The 24,576-nt window shown below is 40.9% G+C and overlaps 1 protein-coding gene across 14 annotated transcripts in view; it reads left to right on the top strand.

Moving 5' to 3' along the window:
- LOC116049257 (plakophilin-4) overlaps positions 1 to 24,576 on the top strand; it is a 79,908-nt gene that overhangs the window by 10,028 nt on the left and 45,304 nt on the right. For 7 of the 14 annotated variants that reach the window (XM_031298780.2, XM_031298770.2, XM_036004557.1 and 4 more), the window contains exon 2: positions 23,312 to 23,424. In XM_031298780.2, the coding sequence (XP_031154640.1) occupies positions 23,312 to 23,424 (113 nt within the window). The other 7 variants (XM_031298829.2, XM_031298797.2, XM_036004555.1 and 4 more) reach the window with 3 other exon arrangements.

Genomic DNA, 24,576 nt, shown 5'->3' with positions numbered 1-24,576 from the left:
AGTAATGGGACTGTATTTCTCCCCACAAAGCGTTCACATGCTACATAACGCTGCTAGGTCACTCTAGATAAGTGCCATGGGGCAACCATGTGCCACAGACGCCTGAGCATGTGGGTTTTCATTAAAAATACACCAGATTGTTCCACTGATCAGCTCCTCCTGCACAGGTTGAAGTTGTGTTAATCCGTGAACATGGTGAATTAGTCAAATTTGGTGTTTGGATGAAAACCTGCACAATGTCAGCCCTCTGTGCATCATGGTTGCCCTCCTCAATCCATCTTAGATATACTGTAAAGCATGCACTTTGTTTAACCACTTATTGTTTATTTCCAGTGCATATGTTGGAAGCAGAGGTTTAATGGGATGCTTGATACACGGTAAAATATTTATTAGCTCAATGTACACAATGTAGCTTTTATGAGTAGGTATTCTTGTGATTTCACTTCATGGAGTGCTATGTTTGGTTCTGTATGTAGAACTCAAAAAGAGTTTTAAGAAGATGGTAATTAACTGTTATCACTTCTTTTGTCACCAAAAAGAGGTGCAGTATATAAGCGCGGAGCCTGCTGTACATTTCTTAGGCAGCTCTCAGCTCAGTTTGAGCTGTAGATTTCCCAGGCCCTTTTTAGCTCAGCCAGTCAGAGCAATCAGCATATGAACTGATGCTTCTCCGAGACTCCCTGCAATTGAAATTCAGGCTAGTTTATAATAATGTCTCAGCTCATCTCCATTTGTCTGTGTTGAATGTCTGTGACCTTGTGTCACTCAGCCTCCTGAAGACAGATCTACCTCCCTGCTGACTGACAGACAGATAAGAAATAAGTTGGTTTTATCCGTTTAAGTGCAGGATATTTGTAAAATTCAGATGCATGAACACAGTCAAGGAAAAGTGCGCTCTCCCTCTTCAGAGCCCAACCTCTCATCGCACCATCAATCCAAATGCGCTGACCAGAAATGAAAACAATTCTTCAGGATTCAGAATGGTAACTCACTGATGCACTTAAATATGCAGTCTTGGCTCAACATATGCCCTTGGAGAAATGCGCTTACTGACCTGCTGCATGTAAACGCAGGAGTTACAATAATCATGTTATTATGGTGCATGTAAATGCGTTCTCTGGTTTGTTGCTTTAACCTGATTTCTCCCAGTAACCTGGTTTCCCGTGTGCATGTAAACGTAGCCTGTGTGACGGCCGATGTTATATTTGCTGCTGCAGTGCTCCTTGGGGAAGGTGACACAAGGCACAGGTGGCTTTCAGAAGGATCAGAGAACTGATCAATTCTTGTCTGTAGATAAAATTGATGCAAGAAGGCAGCATTTGAATCTGGGACAGTAGATCTGTCTTAAGCAACCCTTCAGAAACTTGCTTTTTTAATTAAGATTTGACACTAACAGAATTGGTCAGATTTTGAAACATGTTGCACTATATCTTCCATTTCCATTTCCTTCATTGAACCATAAACTACATTAAATCCGGAAGACGGAGAATCACAGAAAGAGGGATTGTGTAAGAAGCTCTGAGGAGTGGCCGGAATCAGAGTTCAGTAGATCAGATCACATGATCTGACGAGTCAGGGTGGAGTCAGGCTAAGACTTTTCTTGGCAGACATGGATGCATTGAGGATTACGATACTTTAAAGGGGAGATTTGGATTTGACCAGAAAGACTGTCTGGTTAAAGAGATGCTTATTATTGCATTTCGAATAGTTGGATAAATCTGTCACTGAAAGATATATTGTTTAAAATAATCAGCTGTGTTTTGTCATTAGCTAGCTATGCTCAAAGATGTTGTCATGAAGACTTTTTTTTCCTGCTTAGTCAAGGGAAATAATAATGCTAATAATTAGACAATGGTTTGCCTCATTATTTAGACCAGGATGAGGTTCTCTTTTCTCTGTGGGAACAACGCAATACTGTCCTTAGGCATTAACCTAATGACAGCCTTAAAAGCTGCACAGATTTGGCTTTGAACCTTGTTCTCAGTCTTTCCCCCTCAGCATTTGGAGGGAAACACAAAGAGAAATGTTGAAGAACCAGTCACTCGTGTGCTGCAGCAGCATCGTTGTCTTCACTCCCATCTCAGAGCTCCTGAGAACTCCAAGCTAAGCAGAGTGAAATCATTGTGGACCAGATATAATGGGGAATTTCAGAGGTAGGCTCAGATACATTTGCTTAGCGGTGCCTTCAAAGTTTCAAGGAGTTTCTTTCCTTTTTTGTATGTTTTTTTATTTTTATTTTTTTTGTTCAATTTCCTGCAGTCTGCTTAATGTGCACTTCCCTACAGTCAAGTTTAGACTGCTGAAAAATATTCATTAGGACAGATTATATTCACAGATTTTGGTCAGGTGAAGGGTTACAGAAAGGTTAAGTGTGTTAAGGCCTATATTATACTTAATCTATGGTGATTTACATGACAATTACAGTGACCAGTTTTCATAGCTGCACACCTCTTTTTGTGGTTCCTCTCTTTGAGAAGATACTGAAAGAGAAAGCAGAAAGGATTTTTGTCCACCTCGACCGGGTTGGCAACTTCTGTAAGCTTTAAATGTGCACTCAGTCAGTCCTGTCTGTGTTGTTCTCTGTGTTTGTGCAGAAGTCAGAGAGGAGGAGTTAGGTCAAATTCAAACAGCTTTTCCCCGTTTCCTGTCGCTGCGTTTTTCTGGGAATCGAGAGCCATGTCCTTGATTCAAAGGCTGCGGGTGGGAGGGAGTCAGGGCAGTGTGTTGCAACACTATGAATGAGCAGGAAAGGAATTTGGGAGACTGACAGGGGAACACATGGAATATCCTGTGTGGACTAACAGACTTAGGACTAGTAAAACTACGTATCTGTCATTTAACACCAGGGCTGGCAGATGCCCCGGTTCAGCTCAGACACCTTGAAATGCTCACGCTGCCTTGGTGACAGACTCCCAGAATACCTCAGGGTCACATTTCGCCCTAATGTCTGGGGGACCTCCCACGTACTTAAGCCCCTTTCCAATGCCTCATCCCTGGCCAGCCCTGGCCAACAACTTTTATGTTCTCACTGTAAACAACTCAGCCAGCTCACACAAACTGGCTGTCAGCCTGCACTAAATGATTAGTGTGTGTGTGTGTGTGTGTGTGTGTGTGTGTGTGTGTGTGTGTGTTCATGTGCTTTTACATGACAGCAAATTACCCTTTAACCCTTTGAATTGATCAGTTAAGCTACTGTATATTAATTCTTCCAGTCACCCTGAGGCTGCCATTATGGACTAGGATTACTATATAATAATAATGGAGGGAGAGTTCAGTTCTTTGCAGCAGGGCTATTTTGTAATGGTTATTTCATGGTGGTTTCAGCAGCTAATATTCCTCTACACATTAGCGTCATATAAAGACTGATTCTCACCACAACATGTATCACCTTGACTGCATTCTGTGTGGTTTAGTAAAGTACAGCATGTAGGCCAAGATATACGTATGTGTAGAAACCAAGGGGTGGAATTTGTCTTTATGTTTGTATCTTGGAGATGACAGCGGCAGTGGATCTCTAAGACTGTAAAAGTGATAGTAAAATCCCTGTTTCCCTAAAGTCACATACTTCCTGTGTTATTAGACCTCTTGCTTTTGTCTACTGCTGCAGCTCTGAGGTATGAGGCAGCCATTGCAGCCTTTAGCTGCCCTGTCTGGCTCAACAGCCTCCTTCTAGTAAATATGGATCCACCTTGAGCAGTGTTCCCTTGACACTCTTCCTGTCAACAGATATAATGAGACCATAACTATTCGTTCTCCTTTCTCATTTTAATCCCGGACAAGAGGCCAGAGAGAGCGAAGGAGACAGGAACACCTTATGTCTTCCGTCGGGCTGCTGACTTGTTTTTTGTTTCTATTATTTTCCAAAGGCCTGGCCTCGCTCATCTTTTTAAACCTCTCCACTGCGTCTTATACACAAACATGCATAACAGGCAGTATTGAGTACTGCGATTTTTTTTCCTTCTTCTTTAACACAAACTTCTCTTCTAGAGACAATACGTATATCATGAGACATTTCTAAAAACTAATTGTTTTCTAAGAAGAATGCACGTCACATGTCAGTCTGAACCTGCAGACAGTCTGACATTTATTTCATTTGTAAAGAAGTACATAACATGTACGTATTTTCTGCTTTCAGTCTGTTGTGCTGGAAATGGATATGATGGTCGCAGTCAGCGGTACCACGTGAACAGAAAATATTTAGGTGAATAATTGATAAAAATAAATAAAATAAAAAATATCGATTCTAGGGAAAAAAATCTATTTTGAAAATCGCTGCAAAAAAAAATCAAATGCATAATGGTGTTGACCTGTGCGCACACTAGGGGTGTTAATCTTCACTGGTCTCACGATTCGATTTGATTACGATTATCCTGTTAACAATTCGAATCGATTCGATATCACGATGCATCACCTCCTCAATATTATTATAGATTGCTACACAAGGTTTTCATCAACAAATTCAAGCAGTCAGATATATGAACAACCCCTTTTTTGCATCTGCTCCGAAAAAAGACACTTCCTGAATGTAGTGGAGTCTAAACACAGCAGACATCAGACAAAAGGCAAAAACAAAAAAGCAGCAACCGGAAGAAAAACAAACTTCAGTAGGCCATAATCGATTATGGTCTGTCACTCCATTGATGCAGAATCGTCGACGTCCGTACGCGATGCATCGATGCAATGATTCATTTCAACAGCCCTAGCGCACACATGCTTGGTATTTAAGGGCAGCTTTTGCATTGCTTGGATTTTAATTTACGTTGTTTTGTGGCTTCACTAGAGTCGCTGGCCGTCCTTCTGAACAATGTGTTTGTTTTATGTGACTGTATTACATACACAGATCATCATTTAACTCGTGTGTTGTCCCAAGGCCATATGGCATTGATTTGCACTGTCACAGACGTGAAACATTGACAGTCTTTTTCTCTTTGGGCCATATGGCATGTGTGGGTGGGTGTTTGTGTGTATTGCTGGTGGTGGCGTGTAACCATTGATACTTCACTCTCAGCATCACTCACTTGTGTGTATCAGGGAGTGGTTAACTCAAGTGTGTATTTATGAGTGGAGTGTGTTTGCACACGCATTCACACAGTCTGGTATGTGTGTACCAAGATTGTGTTGTTGTTTTCAGAAGAGCGCCTGTGGTGACCAGATTGTGTGTGTGTGTGTGTGTGTGTGTGTGTGTGTGTGTGTGTGTGTGTGTGTCCACACAGGAGGAATGCCAGCTCCTGAGCAGAGCCCATTGACGGAGGAGGGGCTTCTGCTGACCATCCGCGACGGTTCAACTCGCCGCAACATGGATGCCGACAACACCGCCAACAACATCCTGGCCTCTGTCAAAGAACAGGTAGTGTGTTGCTTCTGTTCATACTGCGTTGATTCATGTTCCATCTCTTATATTACAGCACGGTAAAGCTTTTATGAACCATTTATGTACAGTGACATAGTGAATGCTAACTTGTCTGGTGACTCGCATGTTGAACTAAGAAGAAATCCACTGGGCGATGTATGTGGACATTTGTTTCCTGTGCAACACCCTGTTGTCACTGTAATCATACAACTTACCTCTGCGGCACAGAGTCCAAAGTAGAAAGTTGGCATCTCGCTGCGTGTGGGATGACAGAAAGATTTTTGTTTAAAGCAGAACTGTGGTCGGAGTGGACTTTGTTTGCTTTACTTTGTTTTATCTTGAGGTGGAATGACTGACTAGGTGCTATTGGTTGTTTATTGCCTTTAGTCATGGCCAGTCATGGCCAGTCAATGGACAACCAGGAAGATCATCTCTAGCTGGGTTTGTGAGCCTGTGCAGGGACATGCTCCCTGACTCACTCCATCTCTGCCTGTCTCTCTGTGATTCATCCACACTGCCTTCTGTCATATATATATACACACACACACACACACACACACACACACACACACACACACACACACACACACACACACACACACACACTCACACACTCACACACACACACACACAAATGCACACCCTCCTTTCCTCTCTGGTTTTGCTCCAGCCCTCCATATTAGGAATCCAGCACAGGGCAAACTAGGCTAAAGAGAGTTTGTTAATGATTCATTAATTAATAATTAATTATGTTAATTCTCCTATGTGAAATCTTGCATACCTATTTTTTCACCTTAAATTACCTTATAGTTGAGCTACAGTTTGATAATAAATAGCAGCAAATGCATTTAATTCATTTCAAATATCCCACGGATGTCCTGTTCAGGCCTGCTGCAAGAAAGTGTTTACATGAGTAAGGAAGGAAGGAGGGAGCACCTGTCTATGTCACTTCCTTCCCTAGAGTATTCCTAAGTGGCTCGTCCGGTTAGAGCAGATATCCATGCAGGCAGGCAGGCAGGCAGGAAGAGCAAGTAGCCTGCCTGAGCCGTGGCTTTTAGAGTGACTGGCTGAAGAAATGCCTCAGAGGGAATTCTTGCTAAAGAGTCGAGACAGTAAAATGATCGTTCTCCTCAGTATTTAACAGAGTTGAAGAGGCAAATCAGCGGGTGAGTGAGAGTGAAAAGATGGAGGAGGTCAGGCTAGTCAGGAGACTAGGCTCGTGTGAGTGTGTTTTTTCCCCTCTGTGCTTTCGCGTGAGGTTTTCCTGTGATTGTTGAGAGGCAGACCTTCGAGGAATCCCGCTGTCGATGTAAACATGCAAGTCTGCTGTGCTGTAGCTGTGGTCGCGGTTAGGGCTGGGGCTTAGTATGACTGGGTGTTTGGTAAGTTTTTACTCTATAGCTCTACTATCTTTTTTGTTTTATTTGTCCTTTTTTTCTTGCCTTTCCATTGACAGATTTCCCTCCCCTTCACTTGTCTTTTTCACTCCTTGTCTTTCTTCATTTTTATTGGTCTCTCTTTCCAAACTTCTTTTTCTGTCACTGCTGTTTTTACAGCTGCACAGGCTTTGCCGAGATGCCCAAACAAGGACAGATTCACCAACGTATTGTGATTGCATTCCCCCTGTGTGTATATTTGCTTGGTCTTATGTCTTCCCTCTTACTCTTTTTTGTCTGTAATGCTGCAGTTGCTGGTTATCAGGGTCCTGCCTTTGCTCTGTGCCTCTTAAATAGCACTGATCCACCATCGGGATGACACATCCTTAATGGTTCATTACAGACCCCATTTGAGTGTTTAAATGTCATGTTTTTCTTGCTGCACTGCAACACCTGCTTTGAAGAACCACACATGCTATTTTTCAAGCCTGACTCAACCAGAAAAACCTAAAACTGTATTGTAAATTAAAAATTAACTTTACAAATTTCCCCTCTTCAGTATGTATTATCTTATTACAATTTAAATTAACCTAAGGGGTTCTTTCGAGGATTATCTAAGACCTAGTTTTTTTTATCTGTTTAATCTTAAGTGTAATTGAGGCAGTGGGAGGCTTTTGTGTCGATTCCGCAACCACAACGTCCTTGTGTGTCTTGTCAATGTGTTTTACTTAACTATCAATTTACCGTTTATTAATGGTGTTTATTATAAAGTGGTAACATTGTTTTTTATTATTCCGAAAACCAAAGATGTCTTTGGTATTTATTGGAATATTTAAAAAAAAACAGGGGGGGAGGTGGGTAGTTCCATATGAGAATCCTATAGCAAAATACATTTTGCAGCATATAGATTGTGTAGTTTTATTGTTTATTACTGTTATGTTATATTCTCATTATATTGAAGAGCTCTGGCAGTGCAATTGCCAGCTCTTTTGTATTGTATTTTTTATTTCACCTTTATTTTTACAGGCAAGTCATTAAGAACAGGTTCTTATTTACAATGGCGGCCTGACACCTATATACCCATTGTTCTCTTCACTTTTTGTTGGCATCATCTGAGCCAGGAGAGTGATGAGAGGAACATCCAATCTGACTTAAAAATACTACTACAGTGCCCGTTCAAAACAAAAATATGCGTTAATCAACCACCAAAACCGGAGTACAGAGACAAACTCAGCCGGCTCCGGCAATGTGAGAAAAGTTGGAGGTGGAATAAAGTAAGTTTTTGTTTTAAAGGGGCGCTTTGCAGTTTTGGCCATTTCTTTGCTGTTTTCTCTCTTTTTGCTCTCAGGTTTCTCTATAGAGCTCCCCCTACAGCTTCGGAAAAGATATTTGGCAGCTTCTATGTTTACTCCTCGCTCGTTCAGTCTGCAGTTTCCTCTTTCTCTGTTCCTCCGACAATGCTTTCCTAGCTTTCTGCTTTTTTTTAGCCGGCTCAGCCATAACGATAGTGTGAAAAACTCCATCGCTACCTTGTTAGCTGGTTCCTGAATGGGCGTATGTGTGCAGTGCCGTGAAGCAATTTGATACATTGCGAGACCTGATATCACACGATACTTCCTGACGCTGAGGCCGGCAGCTCACCAACTGAAAGTTGCCAGGGTGGTTTTTCCGCTCACAGGCGCTAGGGGGGAGTGAGATGACCACCATTCAACTCGAAAAAAAGTCATATAACCATTCCAATGACTCCGAAGCTGTTCAGTTAAGGTAAATTAAGCTAAAAAAGCTGCATAGTTCCCCTTTTAACTACATTTTAGTGTTGTCTTTTTCATCAACAGTATGGCATGTTGATATCGCCACAGTCAGCGTTTAATGACGGCGGTGCAGTTTATAATGATTCTAGTAATGCATGTAGCGTTGGCTTCCTGTGATATATCGCCACATCAGGTTCAAATAGGCGTATTATTTGCTTGTTTTAACGGCGGTATTAAAGTAATTAGTGGTGAAAGGTAGTATGGCAAACTTACACAAGAGTTGCAATGTTCCTCTAGGCTTTCCGCATGTGCTCGTTAACTCCAGGAAAGTAAACATTGGTTGGTATATCCAGCAATCATGGAACATTGGTAGTAGTCTGGCATTTTCAGACCTGGGAGAAAAAAAACGTGCTCTGGTTTATTGGCATTTCTTTAAACCAATCACAATCATCATGGGCGGTGCTAAGTGCCGGACAGAGCAAAGGTGCAGCTGCAAAATAGCCTCGGGAAGGAACTTGTTTTGGTGGAACATGTGTAGGTTCAAAAGTTGTTTTAGTCGTGCGAGAGAACTCAGATTGGACAGATAGTCCAGCTAGCTGCCTGGATTTACCCTGCAGAGATCTGAGGAGCAGTTAACCATAGTCCTCATAAATCAACTGTTTAGAATGCCAACACAAATTACTTAAAAAGCAAAAAGGGGTTTCTTTGACTATCCAAGTATCCTATAGTCCAAGAAATGACTCTGAATTAATTTTAATCAGCAAGTTGTTAAAAGTATTGTTCATTTTTTATATTTTGATACACTATTACTATTAGTACTACTAGATTTAGTTTGTAACATTCTGTTACATTTGAGTTTAATTAACTTATGCTCCTCTCCTTCAGTGATTGCAGACTTTTGGAAAAAATAAAGTAACTAATAAAGCAAAACAGGTAGTAATGAAGCAGTGTTTTTTTTACATGTCTGCATCTTGTTCTGCAGTAAAACATTTAACCTCCACTGGTGGAAACTAGACACATTGTGGTATTGAAATGAATGGGTAAATATTACAATCTGCATCAGCATTAATATTGGTATTGGCTGAAAAGAAATGACTACTTGCTCAGTAACTGGCCAGGTGTGCAGATGAGAGAAAGTAAACAGGGTTTGAACTTCTCTTTTCCAAGCTCTCTTTTTTTTTTCAATCCAGAACTATTTCAGCCTTTTCATGAGAACATCCAAGTGCAACTCTAGAAATGACCCGGCCCTTAGTGTCGGAGATAGCTGAAGAACTCTTAAAGCTGGATACTACTGCGTCTTACATTAAGAATTTTCATTTTAGTCCTTTAGCTCATGCTTGTATCCAGTGTGCCTTACACAGAGTGGAGGTACAGGTTCAGTCTAGCATTCTCTGAGTGTGTGTTGATGGCCACATTCAATCAAGTGGCTATTAACCACTTGGCCATCAGCAGTTTACTGTTTGAATAAAATCATTTGAGCTAACAGTGTGTATTTACATGCATATGTAAAATGCCACTTCATTGCCTGATTAGGAGACCTTTCTAGAGTGCTTGAGTATATTCAGTGTTAAAAAAGAACCCACATTTACAATGTCAAATATTACATCTGACATTTTCTTTTTGGTCTGGTTGAAGTACTTTGCAACAGCAGAACACAAAGATTTGCATCAGTTGAGATCAACAAAGGTCATTGATAAATGTCGACAGGTATGAAATGTAGTGGCATTAGAATATGTCATACAGGCCGCTCTGCAATGTAATTGGCTTGAAATTAGTTTTTGACAGAGATAATGTTTGAGATAATGTGACTGGTCAGTTTCTACCCAAATAATATATAAATTTCCAGTGAGTTTTCAACGTGTTTGGTATGTTTCTACCCAAATAATATACAAATTTCAAGTGAGTTTTCAACGTGTTGGTAAAACAAAATGTAAATCAAACTGTGATTCCAAAAGCTGCTGTTACAGTATGTAAATATTGGGAAGAGAGTGCCACAAGATTACATCATCAAAATGTCATTTATGATGCCTGAGATATACTCAAACAAAAACAAACTTTGCAACACATTTTTCAAGTTGGGAAGCCAAGTTATATTTTGAGCTTCCTTCAAATGTAGGGCAATTTACTCGCTGTAGGGGATATGTTATGACCTCAAATCCATATTACAATTAATTGTACAGTGAATTAATTAAGTCACATTTACTTAAACTGTCGGGTTCCTGTGTTTTGAAATGAACCGATACCTCGGCCACAATCACAACTGGCTGAAGGTGATAAGTTAGGTTTACATAAGATTTGTTGGACTTTCAGTTGTGTCAGAGAGGTAGGCAACAAATAATAGCCCGTTTGAGGTATTTAATCAACCCAACAAACCAACATGACTTCAATAAGGTCGGAAATGACGTCATTAGGTCAGTGTCAAGGCTACGCACAATGCATTAGGTAAACCTATTAGGTTTGTTTACAAGAAGAAAAAAAAACTACAAGGCACATTTAAACCAGAGATGGTTCTCGGCACAAGAGATCAGCATGTGGCAGTGGTGGAGTCTCTTTGTTTGCAAATCACAAAAAGAAAGTTTAACTTATCATCATAGGCAAGAACTATCTACCATGAAGAAAATACGTTATTATTGCTAAGAGAATTATATTTATTTGTTAAAGTATTTCTGGCATTTCCATTCAGGTGGTTTTATGCACAAATGTAAATGCACATACAGTAGCATATGGATGATGTTGTATCCTGGCAGTTGCACCCAGCACCATATTCAACAGCTTTTTGAGAACAAGCCAAATTTTATTTTTAAACAACTATACAGAAGCCATTAGGTGGGTTATTAAGGGAGCCTCTGGCACCCACTGAGCAGGTGTCAATGAGTGTGAGGTCAGGTCTTCTCAGTGATCACTCTGCCCTCATCTCTGCTTCCTACCGCATCTCCCAGAAGAGGAATAGCTGCAGGGACTGCAGGCCCTTTAGCTGCTTCAACTTTGATTTCATCCTCACCAACCACTCCTTAATGTGCACACACGTCTTCAATGGCTTCTCAGTATGCCTATTTTGGTTAGGTTTGTGCTGCATCATCAGTAGGGTGGGGAAACGGAAAGAGTGGGAGGGATGGTAGGTGATGACGAGGCTTGTGCCTTCCTGACAACTCAGACGTTGTAGAGTAAACCTTGCTGTATAGTTGGCATATTAAGGGTAATTAAAGGAGAACACCACCTAAATTAAGATATGTTAATTCTATGGCCTAGGAAGGCGTAGTTCCCCTTTAACATAACCCTTGAAATGTCAAGGCTTATTGCAGAAACATTTGCAGCCATAAAGGACTCAACATTAAATGCAGTATCCCTCAGCAAGTTTTTGTGCTAATGTCAGAGATGGACAGTTTATTTTTTTTATCTGCTGGCTAATGTCCAGTATCAACAGCACTTCAGGCGTCATCCAGAGTGATGAAAGGAGTTTTGTTTTTCTTGTCAGCATTCATCAGCCGCACACTTGCCACATTTTGTGTACGTATTTCTTTATCTGTGTTTCGCTGTTAAAAAGGTTCAGTGTTTTGTGTTTACAGAAATACAAGCTTCAAACAGGGGCAAAGTGAACTCCCGGTTAGTTTAGCGGTTTATCCTTTTTCTTTGTTGTGGAGAGATTTTCCCTCAAACATAAATGAAATGATGTGGTCAAATTAGTCCTTGCAATCTAAAGGGCTGTTGAGCAGATCATTTCTAGTATCAAGATTGCAGTTTGTTGCCCTTGGAAACGCTGTGTTTTGGTGTGCTCCTCTTCCTCCCCCATTATGAGGCTTTGCCCTCAGAGAAATGCTGTTATTAGCTGTGCCTGGGCATGCTTATATGTAAAAAGGACATATGCAAAAAGGGCCTCTTAGGCGCGCCGCACTGTGGTGTTTCAACACACTGCCTCCCAGAAAACACCACAGTGGAATTTTCCCACTTTCTTGGAGTCAATTACACATGAAAAATCTGTCTGGCTCCTGCTTTTCCCTGGCAAACTGGAGTTACACTCTGTGACCCCTTTTTTTTCATCCAAATCAGGCACCGACACACACAGACAGACTCTTTGCAAAGCCCATGAGCTGACCTTGCTTTGACTGCTACAACACCAGCACCCTCTTAAAAGCTTGATGAGCTGGCTGAAATATTACCCACTCGAGATACCGATGCAAGCTTCTATCACGTTTTAATGAAGCCAAAGTCATCTTTGTCTAAGTGACCCAGCTTAAGGAGTTAATAGATGGGGTCGGGGCAAAGCTTCATGGCAGTGTTATTGCCTTTATGCAATTCCATGCCATACGCACAGCAGAAAGGTTAAATTCTCTCTGAAGGTGTGTCTATTCCACTTCCATAGGCGAAAATAGGACTCTAATTACAATCGACTAGTGGTTTTCTCCACTCCTCAGGGGCTTATGTGCCTTCCTCTCCCTAGTGCTGCCGCTGTGACGCAGGCAAGGAGAAATCTAGAGGCATAAGAATTCTGGCCTCGATTATAGTCATTAAAATGGAAGCCTGGCTCCGAGCAATTACCCCATGGGGGAGCAGAACAAGTATAAGAGGGAAAGAGTGAGACCGATTCAGAGGGGAGGGATACAGGTGAAGGAGAGTGCTCAGATATTTACGGAGATGGGGACAGACAAAACACTCAGATACAGAGGGAGGGTGCAGAGTGGGGTGAGTGAAGGTAAAAGGACAAAAGTGAGAGTGTGAGCATGATTGAGAGAGGCAGAGTCAGAGAGGCTGTCACCTGTGAATGGGTCTCCAAAGCGATTCGGTAGGGGGCTGTCAATACAGAGGAAAACAAAAGAAGGTGGAGAAGAGATAATGTGCTCCCAATGTGACATGATGTCAAAGGAGTGGTGTGTACGTCTGGCCTGCCACAGTGCTGTCATTTTGAACCCAGCCCTGGGAGATCTCCCCCCAACTAGTCTGTTAATACTCATCACAGTCACTGTCATCATCACCATTATCACTATAATCATTGCCACAGTCAACTGCGCACACAGAGGACCCGGCCACTGGGGAGCAGGAGTTGTACTCACAAAGGTGGAAGCACAGTAAATGCTGCTGGGCTGTCCTTGGAATGGCATGCGTCCACTGAGGAAGTTTAGGAAGTTCACTGGGTGAATCACCAATGAAGTTTATGGCTCCGTTTCATCCTCTGCCCAAACATCTCTCGGATGAGTTTCTCTAAATGACTGATCCTGAGGTAATTGCACAAGTCACTGCAGTCTTTGTTCACTACAGCAACCTCCAGATTGACAGTCCCTAGATTGCTTACTCTCCTCATTTTGGCCCGGAGCAATGTTCTTTTTTGTCTGACACAACGCTATTGATCTCTCAGTGGAATTGTACGTTCACAGGTCTACATGAATTGCACTGGCTCTGTGATTGCACTGCTGCAGCATTTTGGGTTTTTGTTCCAATGGAGGAGATACAGATTGCCTTTTGTGAGTTACTCTCATTTACTGCCACTAAGCCTTGGCATTATTATCAACAGCATCACATAAGAGCTTTTGTTGAGGTTCAACAGCTTGTAACTGCACAAAACAAAAGCAGTTATAGTGCAAAGTACCTGGTGGATGAAGGAAACAAATATTGGATTTTAAAATATAGGGAAAGATGTTTGTAATTTGCAACTGTAAGTCCTGCTTTTTGAATCCAGGCTTTTGATAAGATAAGATAAGATAATGCTGTTAGATTAGAAGCACAGTCTTTAGAAGCCTTTTCTAACATAATGTGACAGACCTGGCCCAACACAATAATCAGTTGTTACATGCATTTATATGGAAGTGAAGTTATTTTTAATAGGAGAAATTGTGTCCGCTGCTACACAGAACTTTGATGAAAATTGATTTTACATTATTCCACGTATTGCTGGTTCCACTAGTAATGCTGCATAAATTTTGATAATAATTATAGATTGTCACGCTGTGAATGCTAATGAGGCAGAAATGCAAAGGCATTTACTTTGGTGATTTATGGTTAGAGAACACTGATTAGCCATTGCATGTAACCCTGTTTCTTCTGTTTGCCCAAACCACCATCTCACCAACAAGGGCTACGAAAAAATCAGTAACTCTTAGATGACTTGTAAATGAGCCAAGACTGCCAAAATGGATTAACAAATGCATGGAGATAATCGACAAATTTTAAGATTATTGTTAACATCTGTCGAGCACTGACACAATGTTTCTTTCACTCTCCCCCTCTTCCAGTCTGTCCTCTGTGTCTCTATTATTGACAGTCTTTCTATTGTTGTCAATCTCTTGTGTGGCAAGTGCTTGCTGCTGCACTTGCCAATGCACATGACAGCTCCTTTTAATAGCATTCACCACAAATGACAGTTTCTATAATGGCATTTTAATTATCAACCCAAATTGTAACTTTCTTTTCATGTCCAAATATATGGAAAACAATGTTCTCAGGGGTCTTACTCATCTGTGTCGGCAGCATGTTTTATCTGAAATGCCACCACCATCAAATTATTTTTGGAGTGATGAGGTTTGGGGAACACTGTTATAGTTGTAGTGCTTTTCTAATCGGGTGCAGCAACTAACATCTTGACACAATGCATGTCTTCCACCAAGTAATCTTGAGTTCTCCACATCATGTCTCAATTGTCCTGTTAATGCTCTTGCGTGGAATGCTTTAAGCTGGGGTCGGAGATCATCCTTAAAATAAAAATGTTTTTGACCTACCCCTTTTTATAAATTTTTTAGCTTATTCATTGTCTATACATAGAATGTCTTAAAAAAAAATACCAGGAAATGGATTTTCATGGAGGACAAATACATTCAGCCAAGGAGCAAAGGATAATACTGTATTTTGGTGAGCACAGAATCATAAGCAGCTAAAGTATAATGGTACAACATGGAGGTCACCATGGTGTGACCCATGATCGGACATGGGGAGCCAATAAGTTAATTGGCATACTGCGACAACCGCAGTATGCCAATTAACTTTCAATAGAAGAACTTAAAGAACCATTTTAGCTGCTCTGCCAGTTTCCCACCGTAAATGCTTGTAATGCCGCATTAGAAATCCTGACAGAAATTATGTTCTATTGTAAACTTGCTTTTCCATTATCTGAAAGTGAATAATGTTTCACATTTCTGTTTGTGGCCTCTTGTCAGATTATCAGCTTATACAGTATAAAAGCTCTGGTGCAGCTGTGGGCGGCAAAGCAATTTTCTCCCTCTGATTCACCTATAGCGATGCCTGCAGCTGTATACTCTCTTACCTCAGCAAGCCACTTTACAGTATTTTAAATGCCTTTCTATCCAATGTGGTTATTGTAATGCTTCTGTGGTGGCATGATGCTGCAGCCAGTTCCATCAAACCTTTTTAACAAGGTGACTTTGTGGCAGTTTTTGCAAGTAATTGCTCTGCATGGTTCCTTCAGGTCTGGTCACACAGCCTGTTTTGAGGCCTGTTCTCTTCGCTCACACCTCTGGCATGCTTTTCTGTCCCTGCTGCTGTAAAAATCCTTTAACCTCTGCTGTCATTCTCCCACTGCGCAGCAGTGTCGGGCTCTCGTTGGAATGGGCCTGCCACACTGCAGCGAGGATGCAGAGCTGTCAAGCCTCATTGCCATTTAATGAACAAACATGTTTCTGGTAGATTCTCTTTGGTTAAGAGGAAAAGCCATCTGCACTATAGTCAGGCAAAACGCATCTGAACATTAGAAATGAGCATGCAGCCCTATCTTTCCAGGCCCGGGCCCAAACCACAGCACTACGAAAACGCACTTTACTACGGACTCACGTGGACAGCACTCAAGCTAACGAGAACTACAAAGGATATGATCTCAAGTCTTAATTAAGTGGGATTTGGACACTCACTACCATGGATTAGGCAGAGATCCCTCTGATGTTTTGCTCACAATTATTATTCTGTCACATAAAGGAAGAAACTGAGTTACCACGAATATTCGAGCACAGTTTTACACATTAATAGCACAGAATCACACTGTTATTTGTCATACGAGGTATGTATGATGTTGGAGGTGAAATGATGCATCTGTTCAGTGACTAGGTTGTATGCATGGTGACTCTTATATGACATGGGCATGCATTTCTGTCCAGGCATGGCAGTAAGAGAGATGGTATCACAAATCGTAAATGTACTGTAACTTAGCAACCACACTAGATACAAATTAATACTGTGTGTGTTTATATGTGGTTGGAACATACAAATAGACAGCAGTAATCAAGTGGAGCGATTTGGTACGAGGTGTAGATGTTTTTAATACTTTTTTTTTTCCACCATAAGTTTAAGCTACCCATGCTCACTCTTTTCTATAAGGAAAAGAACTACTTTCATTTAGAAACCACCTTTTGAGTCTCAATTTTCTTTCTCGAAAATCACTTAAAGACGAAGTTGTAGCAGAATGCAATTCCAATCCTAAAATTTAATTTTGACTTAAGAGAGTAAGATCTTCCGAAATCAATCTTTACATTCATGCACCCAAACCTGCCCACCAAAGCATTAGAAATGCATTAAAATATATTGAATAATGTAGTCCCGTTCCCCAGAATTTAAAGTTGTAAGTGGAAATGCACGCCAAGGTATAAAGCAGGGTACAGGATATGCTGACACATGTTGATATTTTCTTTGGTTGTCCAATTGAATTTTTGAGGGAAACGGCAATTCAAGAGTGCTGGTTAACCAATTATTGTGTGTTTGAAACTAGTGCAGTGCAGAGAGACTTTTCATTGCATCACAGACAATCCGTCCTGTGTCGGATTATTGACATTATATTTGTGTCAGCAGCCTCTCTTTGGTTTCTACTCAAAAACAAAAAAATCTATCTTTTGGAACAACTGGTCAAAATGAAAACATTTATTTAAAAAAAAAAAAGGTAAATAAGGAACATCCTTAATAGATTATATGATTGTATTCTTGATTGCTAGATTATACCAAAGTACACTTTCTGTACAAATTTCTAGTGTACTGTATATAATTTAATTGACTTCACATGATGGTGTGGGGCTTTTTAGAGTGTATGTAAGTGTATGTTATTATAGCTATATGACTAGGCATGTCCGATCACAGTATCGGATCGGAGCCGATTTTGGCATTTTTTAACTGATCGGGGATCGGCATTCATCCTTTTTACCTTACTCCGATCATGTACATCAGCTTGTAGTGATCGCCGCCTTTAATCACACACGCCCTGCGCCACAGACAGACATCCAGACAGTCTGTGTGCCAAAATGGGCCCTGGATGTCTGTCTGTGGCACTTTCAAACGAAGATGGGCGTGGCCACTCACCAGTGTCTGTTCAGAGAGTGTCTCGTAGCTTGCCAGCCCTCGACAACAAGTAAAAAAAGTCCTTTCTAAGTCAGCTTTTTTTTTTTTTACAGAAGCAGATTACTCCAATTCTCCAAACTTCTTCCCTTATTCCGCCAGGAAACTACGCTTTCAGGCCGTTATTCCCTGGAGCCGACATTGGTAAACACAATAAGAAAATCAAAGATTGACTATTAAGCACAAGTTGTGTCACTGAGTTTAGTTTTTATCAAATATTGACTATTAAGCGCAAGAGGCGTCACTTACTTATTTTTGTAAACAAAAAAAACGTGTGCAGCTCTATTATCTGTTAACTACAAGTATTGGATCGGGACTCGGTATCGGCAGATATTAAATATTTAAAAAATCGGATTGGGGGTCAAAAAAGCTGATCGGTACATCCCTATGTATGACATTTAGGGGTTTGTGTGCATAGGCTCCCTCTCTTATCTATGCTGCACCATTGTCTATGTGCTGAACCAGCAGCAGGCAGAAGCCACTTCAGGCATTTCATATGCGTGTGTATTGTCAGCATCCATAAAGATGACAAGGGAGACTGTATATTGATAGCGTGGTCTGCTGCCATGTGTCATCTGTTTCTTTAGGGCCTATCCGAGGACACAAGGGGACAGGATCTGATTCAGCTCTGCGACCACAGGCAGATCAGGCCCAACAGGCTCATTGTAATGGCAAATAAAGGCGTTAAAGGCCTTGTTGGTACAGAAAAGCCAGCCACCCATTGTCTCTGTCCTTACTTTTCACACTAAGCCTGGTACTGTGCAAGGCTGCGCCCACACCCGTTAAATAAGCATAGGCCTTGCTTAACAGTCATTACTGCTGTGCTCAGTCTGACTTCGTGGATCGTTATGCTGAATAGATGTGTCCCATTCTGTGTAGGGGCCAAGCATGGAAAGTGAAATTAATTACAGAGAGCAGTGAGTACTCTCTCTCCATGGCTAATATGAGCCCCACTTATGAGTGTGATCCTTGTCCCTGTTTTTTTTTTCCATCCAGGGCCCATTTTGACACATAGCTCTGTGCTATCAAAAGCTAATTATGGATATTAGCTATATCTTCATAATGGTCTCAATGAGTTGTTGAGAATTAAAACAAAATTGAAATGTCTATCTATTGAAATGTGTGTGAGAGAAGAAAAGCTTAAAAACTTTTTTTTTCTAAGGAAACCCTTAGGATATGATAGTAAAGAGGCATGGCAGTAATCCTCAATGCCACCTGAGAGGCCAGTAAACTCAAGACTGTGGAATGACAGAAAGGGTGCATTGTCGTTTCATGGCTGGCTACAAGATCAGACAGAGTAGGCCACCTGACCCTTGCCATTCTATTGCTTTGCAAACGTGTCAGCCATCCTCACCGAAGGAAATTGTGCTCCAATAATAAAAAATAAAAAAGCAATTTAATGGAAACCACGATCTAAATATACTAGGGCTGTCAAACGATAATTTTTTTTTAATTTCTATAGTTAATCGTGATTAATCACATGTTTTATCACTTGATTAAAATTCTATTATTTTGCATTCAGAACTGTTTTTAAGTACATATAAACAATGGAAAGCAATTCTTACCAGTGTATCTTGATTGGGAATCAAATGAATGCAAAGAAAGTAACTTTATGAACTTGATTTTAAGATTTGTATTTGTTTATTATTTATTTATTTACTGTAAACAAAAGAAAATGTGTGAATCTAGTCACACATTTGAATCTAGAGTCAATATAGTGTGCAGTAACTCCTAAATAATTTTGATTACTCACTGATGTCGAGTGATCACCTTGCATCACTTTGCAGCAGTTCCAGTTTGGCTGCTTTCTCCATGTCGTACAGGCTGTGTATGCGTGAAAACTACGGTCCCCCTCGACGGCAATGTATAAGATGGGTCAGAACACGCCAACCATAGTCTTAAGACCCGAGTCTTCTACGATGCTGACAGGTCTAAAAAGCGCCATTCAGATTGTGTTGCTGCTGTCTTTCTCCATCATGCCTGCAGCCTGCAGCAGCAGGATGTGTTATGAGGAAGTATGGGCAAAATAGTAGCCTGTTAGGCACGACACGAAGCCGAGTGAAGTGAAAAAATTAATAAATGGCAGCATGCGATAAAAAAAAAAATGAACGTGTTATGCTCGGCCCTTTATCGCATCGCGATTAACGCGTTAATGCTGACAGCCCTAAAATATACATAACAGTATATAGCAAACCGAGAACAGGGCTGCAGCCAAATTGTCAAGCGATAGAAAAGACCTGGAGGATGGAGCAGGAAGCTTTGGACTTTCTTCATGCCTCTCCATAGTAAGAAAACAGCAGGGTTGGGCCCGGCATGCAGGCAGGATGCCTGGAGCAGCTCTGAATATCAGTAGTGACAGAGACCTTAGTGCCTTATGGTTGCAACAGATGTCTCTCTCTGCTGTGCTTGATCAACATCACACCATCAAATCATTTGAATTGAAGGCCAGCCACTCTGTGTGAAGTATTGAGAAAGGCATAGCTGTTTATTTCTCTTGTGCCTTGCGTGTACATTGAAGCACTGCCTGAGATGAAGTTGCCGGACTTGACAAGGTGACACACTGCCAAACAAAACAATTGGATTATGAGCTTAAAAGAATGAAGGCACAGAAATGGCGGGCCAAGAATAGTGACATTTGCAAAAGAGCAGGAAATCTTCGTCTTCATTTAGGTAGTAAACACAAAGTCATGTCTGTCTTATTTTCCGTAAGCATCTGCTACATATTCATACGTGACACGCATACTGTAACTCAATACGCTTTACATATGCATGATTAATTCTATCTTTTAGTTGTATGCCTGGGTGTTTGTTTGGGGATGAGTTTATATTAGTATCCTCATTCTGTTATCTGTGTGTGTCCATATGGATTATACCACTCTCTTATCACTTTCACCTCAAGTTCTCTCTCTTGCACATTGATGGCAGAATCACACACTGGAGTAATTCCAGATTTGTATCAAGTAGACAGTGTTTGAATCATCTCTTTCTGGCTCACCCTCTTGTCACTTCTATTCACTGTCCTCTCTCTCTCATACATTGAAAGTCTTATCCCTTGTTTCCACCGTAAAGTCATTGTCACGTGCGTGCATGCATACAGAAATGGTGTCACAAAGTTCAATATTTTGAGTGTCTCTTGTGGGAAACAATCTTCCGACTAGCACTGCCACATTGTGCGTCACTTAGTAGGGTTCAGTCCTGGGGCTTAGCGAGAGAATAGTCCATATTGTTTGTGACATTCAGGTTCTGTTTCTATGAGGAGTGTGTGCAGGGCCAAGAGTTCAGATCTCAAAATTTCTTGATAAAAAACTCATGACAGCCAATTTCTTTAAATGAATGCTGTGTCAAAAGCAGCCCGTGAACTGAATATGCCCTTCTCCCTTTGACAATCTGCACATACGTATGGTAGAAATACATATAAGTATTTTGATTATTCATACTGAGCCACATCTGTCTCAAAAAAAGCAAGAATATAAAGGGGAATGATTGTTTGGAATGAAAGGTTGAAATTGGCAATTTCCATGTGACTAAATTACTCAGTAGGGGTTATGTGTCACACAGAAGATTGATGCCATTTATTCTTCTAAGTAAATCAGTGTTGTGGTCACTCTATCTCTGTCCTGCTCCCGGAGCTGTTCTGCACTTTGTTAGCAGGTTATCAGCAGTAATCAGGAATAAGCAGACATTGGGATGTTCCCTGCTATTTCCCATGGAGTCTGCCTCTTAACATTGGCCTGTGTTGGGCGATAAAATGTTATGTGTAGCCAAACATCAAGCAATATGTGAATATTTAACCAAACATAATGACAATGACAGAAATAGTTGTTCAAATTATTTATTTGTTTAACTGGTTTGACAAATATTTATATTTTTAGGGCATGGCACATTGTTTTGGCCACATCGGCCAGAACCATTACTAACTAATGGTCTTCCCTGGTATAGATACTTACAAATGTGTACTACTATGTGTACAGCTAAGGCAAACTCAACATTTCATGCTGCTGTTTCACATTAAAAGCTTTCCACCAGGAACCTCTGCAAAGCTTTTACTTAGAAGCAGCTACAGAAAACACATTTTATTTGTAATGAAGATCAATGGTGCTTTGTTAGCTGCACTATTGTTCAGTAAAAAATTGGTCTACACATCAAGATGTTGACAAATTTTGAGCTATAACGTCAGTGGATTTGAATATTGCAAAAAGGGAATGTTACCAGAGTATAAAGCCACTGACGGTGAGCTGTAGGCTTTTACTGTGTTTCATGCAAACCAACACACCTCCACCACGTCATGAAGGTCACAATAACGTCTTCCATGACATGCTGTCCTTTTTAATTTATTTATTTATTTATACTGTGTATGTCCATTTCACTATCAATCATCTTGGTCACAAACATTTTCTTGGGTATGAATAAAGGTCTATCTTATCTTTTTTTGCGTATGCGCAGCACAAGATGTAATCAGGGCACTGTACTTGTATCTCAGCCACGTGAAAAAATGTTATTAAGGAAATAGCAGTTTTCGCTGTCACTGCAGTTAAGCTTCACATATCTACAACTGAGGTAGAGGAGAGAAGAGCAGTGGAGGTTATAAAGCAGTAGTTTGGGGGAGGGGGAAGTAGAGCATGTCTACAATGAAGTGAAGGGAAATTTCAGTTCACCCTCAGGGAGCATTGGAGAGTAGGTGTGAAAAATAGGCTGGTCTTAGTGTTGCAGAGTGACAAAACTTCCTCAGACACGTCACAAAAGAAGCAGAGATTCGGTTTGAATCTGTCTGGGTTTGTGTGCGTGTGAGAATGCAGCTGGCTGTGAATGTAATTGACCATGGTAATGGACATTACATGGGACAACTAAGGATAGCAGGACAAGGATCCTGCCATATGTACATAGAATTATGGTGAGTGAGGCCTTTTTGCAGGGAAAACATGAGTTTTGGTGCTAGAGTGCAGATATTCTTTATACTGCCATGTTAGTGGTGTGGGTGAGTAAAAGGATATTTGTAATTATGTGTGTGCGTGTGTGCGTTTTTGTGTACACTGTGCAATCTTTCTGTGTACAAAAGACCCTGTGTGTGTCTTATGAGTGTCATGATGCAGTGCTTGGAGCTAGAGAGCTGTGCAAGTGATAGCCCTGCTCAGGCTAAATAATTAGTCAAATCCTGAATTCTACTCGACACCCATAGGAACAGTGCCACCAAGGCTAAATATCACCCACTGAAGTGGTGCTTATCTCTCTGTGTGGGCTGGAGAAATGGCAGTACCTATGTGTGTGGTTGGGGATGTACATTGTCTCTATCATTTCGGCTACTTGTGAGCTAACATTTATATTTGGAATTAGGTTATTGTTTGCAGTGTCTTAAGCTTCTAGTTTGTGTCACCTACATGCCTTGATGAAGCACAACACTGTTGTGTTGCAGGCAGCAACTGTCAATTTGATTGATGAGAAGTACGTAAAGCTCTCTCTGATAAGAATGTATTCCTGACCTCCTGCCCCTTGTCTTTTTTTGTTGTGTTTATGTGCAGGAGCTCCAGTTTGAGCGGCTAACCAGGGAGCTGGAAGTGGAGAGGCAGATTGTGGCCAATCAGCTGGAAAGATGCAGACTCGGGGCTGAGTCGCCAGGCGCTGGTAGCAGCAGGTAATGAGAAGATGCACATACACATACACACACATAGATCCACAACCCAACACATGGCATTTTCATCCTTCACAGCAGTGACCATATTCCATAGTGTAACCTTATGGCATAGTGATGGAGCATCCCAGTGTGCTCAAATATGATGGACTGTAAATCTAAAAATGTCCCCCTCCTGTCCTGTTATTTAGAAATGGACAGAATTTATCCAGTGCTATCGTAGCTTATCAAAAGCGTGGTTTAATTTAAACGTGCAGGAATTTGTCATGACTAATTGGCCTCAAATCACTTTTATGTTAAGCTCAAATTAAAATATATAAACAACTGACTTTTTAGGAAAAATATTTAGCCTATGTTTATCAGTGACAAAATGTGCATGTGTTTGTTAAATGTGTGTAATAGTGGAGTGTTGTTTGCTCAGTGAAGTGCTGCGCTGCTAAGTTCTGGGAACTCATTCCCATTTCATCAGCTAAGACGCGAGGCTGCTTGATCATCACACTTCAGTGACCACACACTCTGTCCTGTCTGCGGTGGCTCAGACATGTCAGGTTCATTTGTACAGCTCAGTACCACATACAATATTCCAATGGGCTTCACAGAGCCTCTGTGAAGAAGGGTCGACACCGGTCTTATATTATTACCTGCAATGTCAAAAGATTTAGATAAACATAATCTTGATATGTATGTCTGAATTTAGTCATAGTAATGTGGTTTAAAGTGTTATGTGTGTGTCTTGTAACATTCATTCATGCATCACTGTTTTCAGTTGTAGTTGCACTTAAGTAATATGTGGACCATCTTTTAGTTCTGGTTAATAATGTTAAAGTGGCAAGGGAAATTACAATAGAGGTTAATAGACTGTGACATTTAAGAGACTGCTTAATGGTCAGAAATTTCAGGCACTATTAATATGATGATTCTTTTTGTTGCTTTTGCTTATTTGCTTTCATTAAGGCCAGACTTTTTGATGGCAAAGCAAAGTGTTGTATTGTGTGTGTGTACTAATGATTAACCAACCCACACTGATGCGTAGCTGTTTTAGTCATTTGTGTTATGTCTCATTGGAAAGTTCATGATTATGCCTAAGGTTGTTGATATAAGGATTATGGTCAGACTTGGAATTAATCTGCTCAGTTTGGCAGTTTCCCTGCTGTA

Source organism: Sander lucioperca, chromosome 8 (assembly GCF_008315115.2).
Source record: "Sander lucioperca isolate FBNREF2018 chromosome 8, SLUC_FBN_1.2, whole genome shotgun sequence".
NCBI lineage: Eukaryota > Metazoa > Chordata > Actinopteri > Perciformes > Percidae > Sander > Sander lucioperca.
Note: the sequence above shows the minus strand (reverse complement) of the source record. Positions and strands in the feature narration are given on the sequence as shown.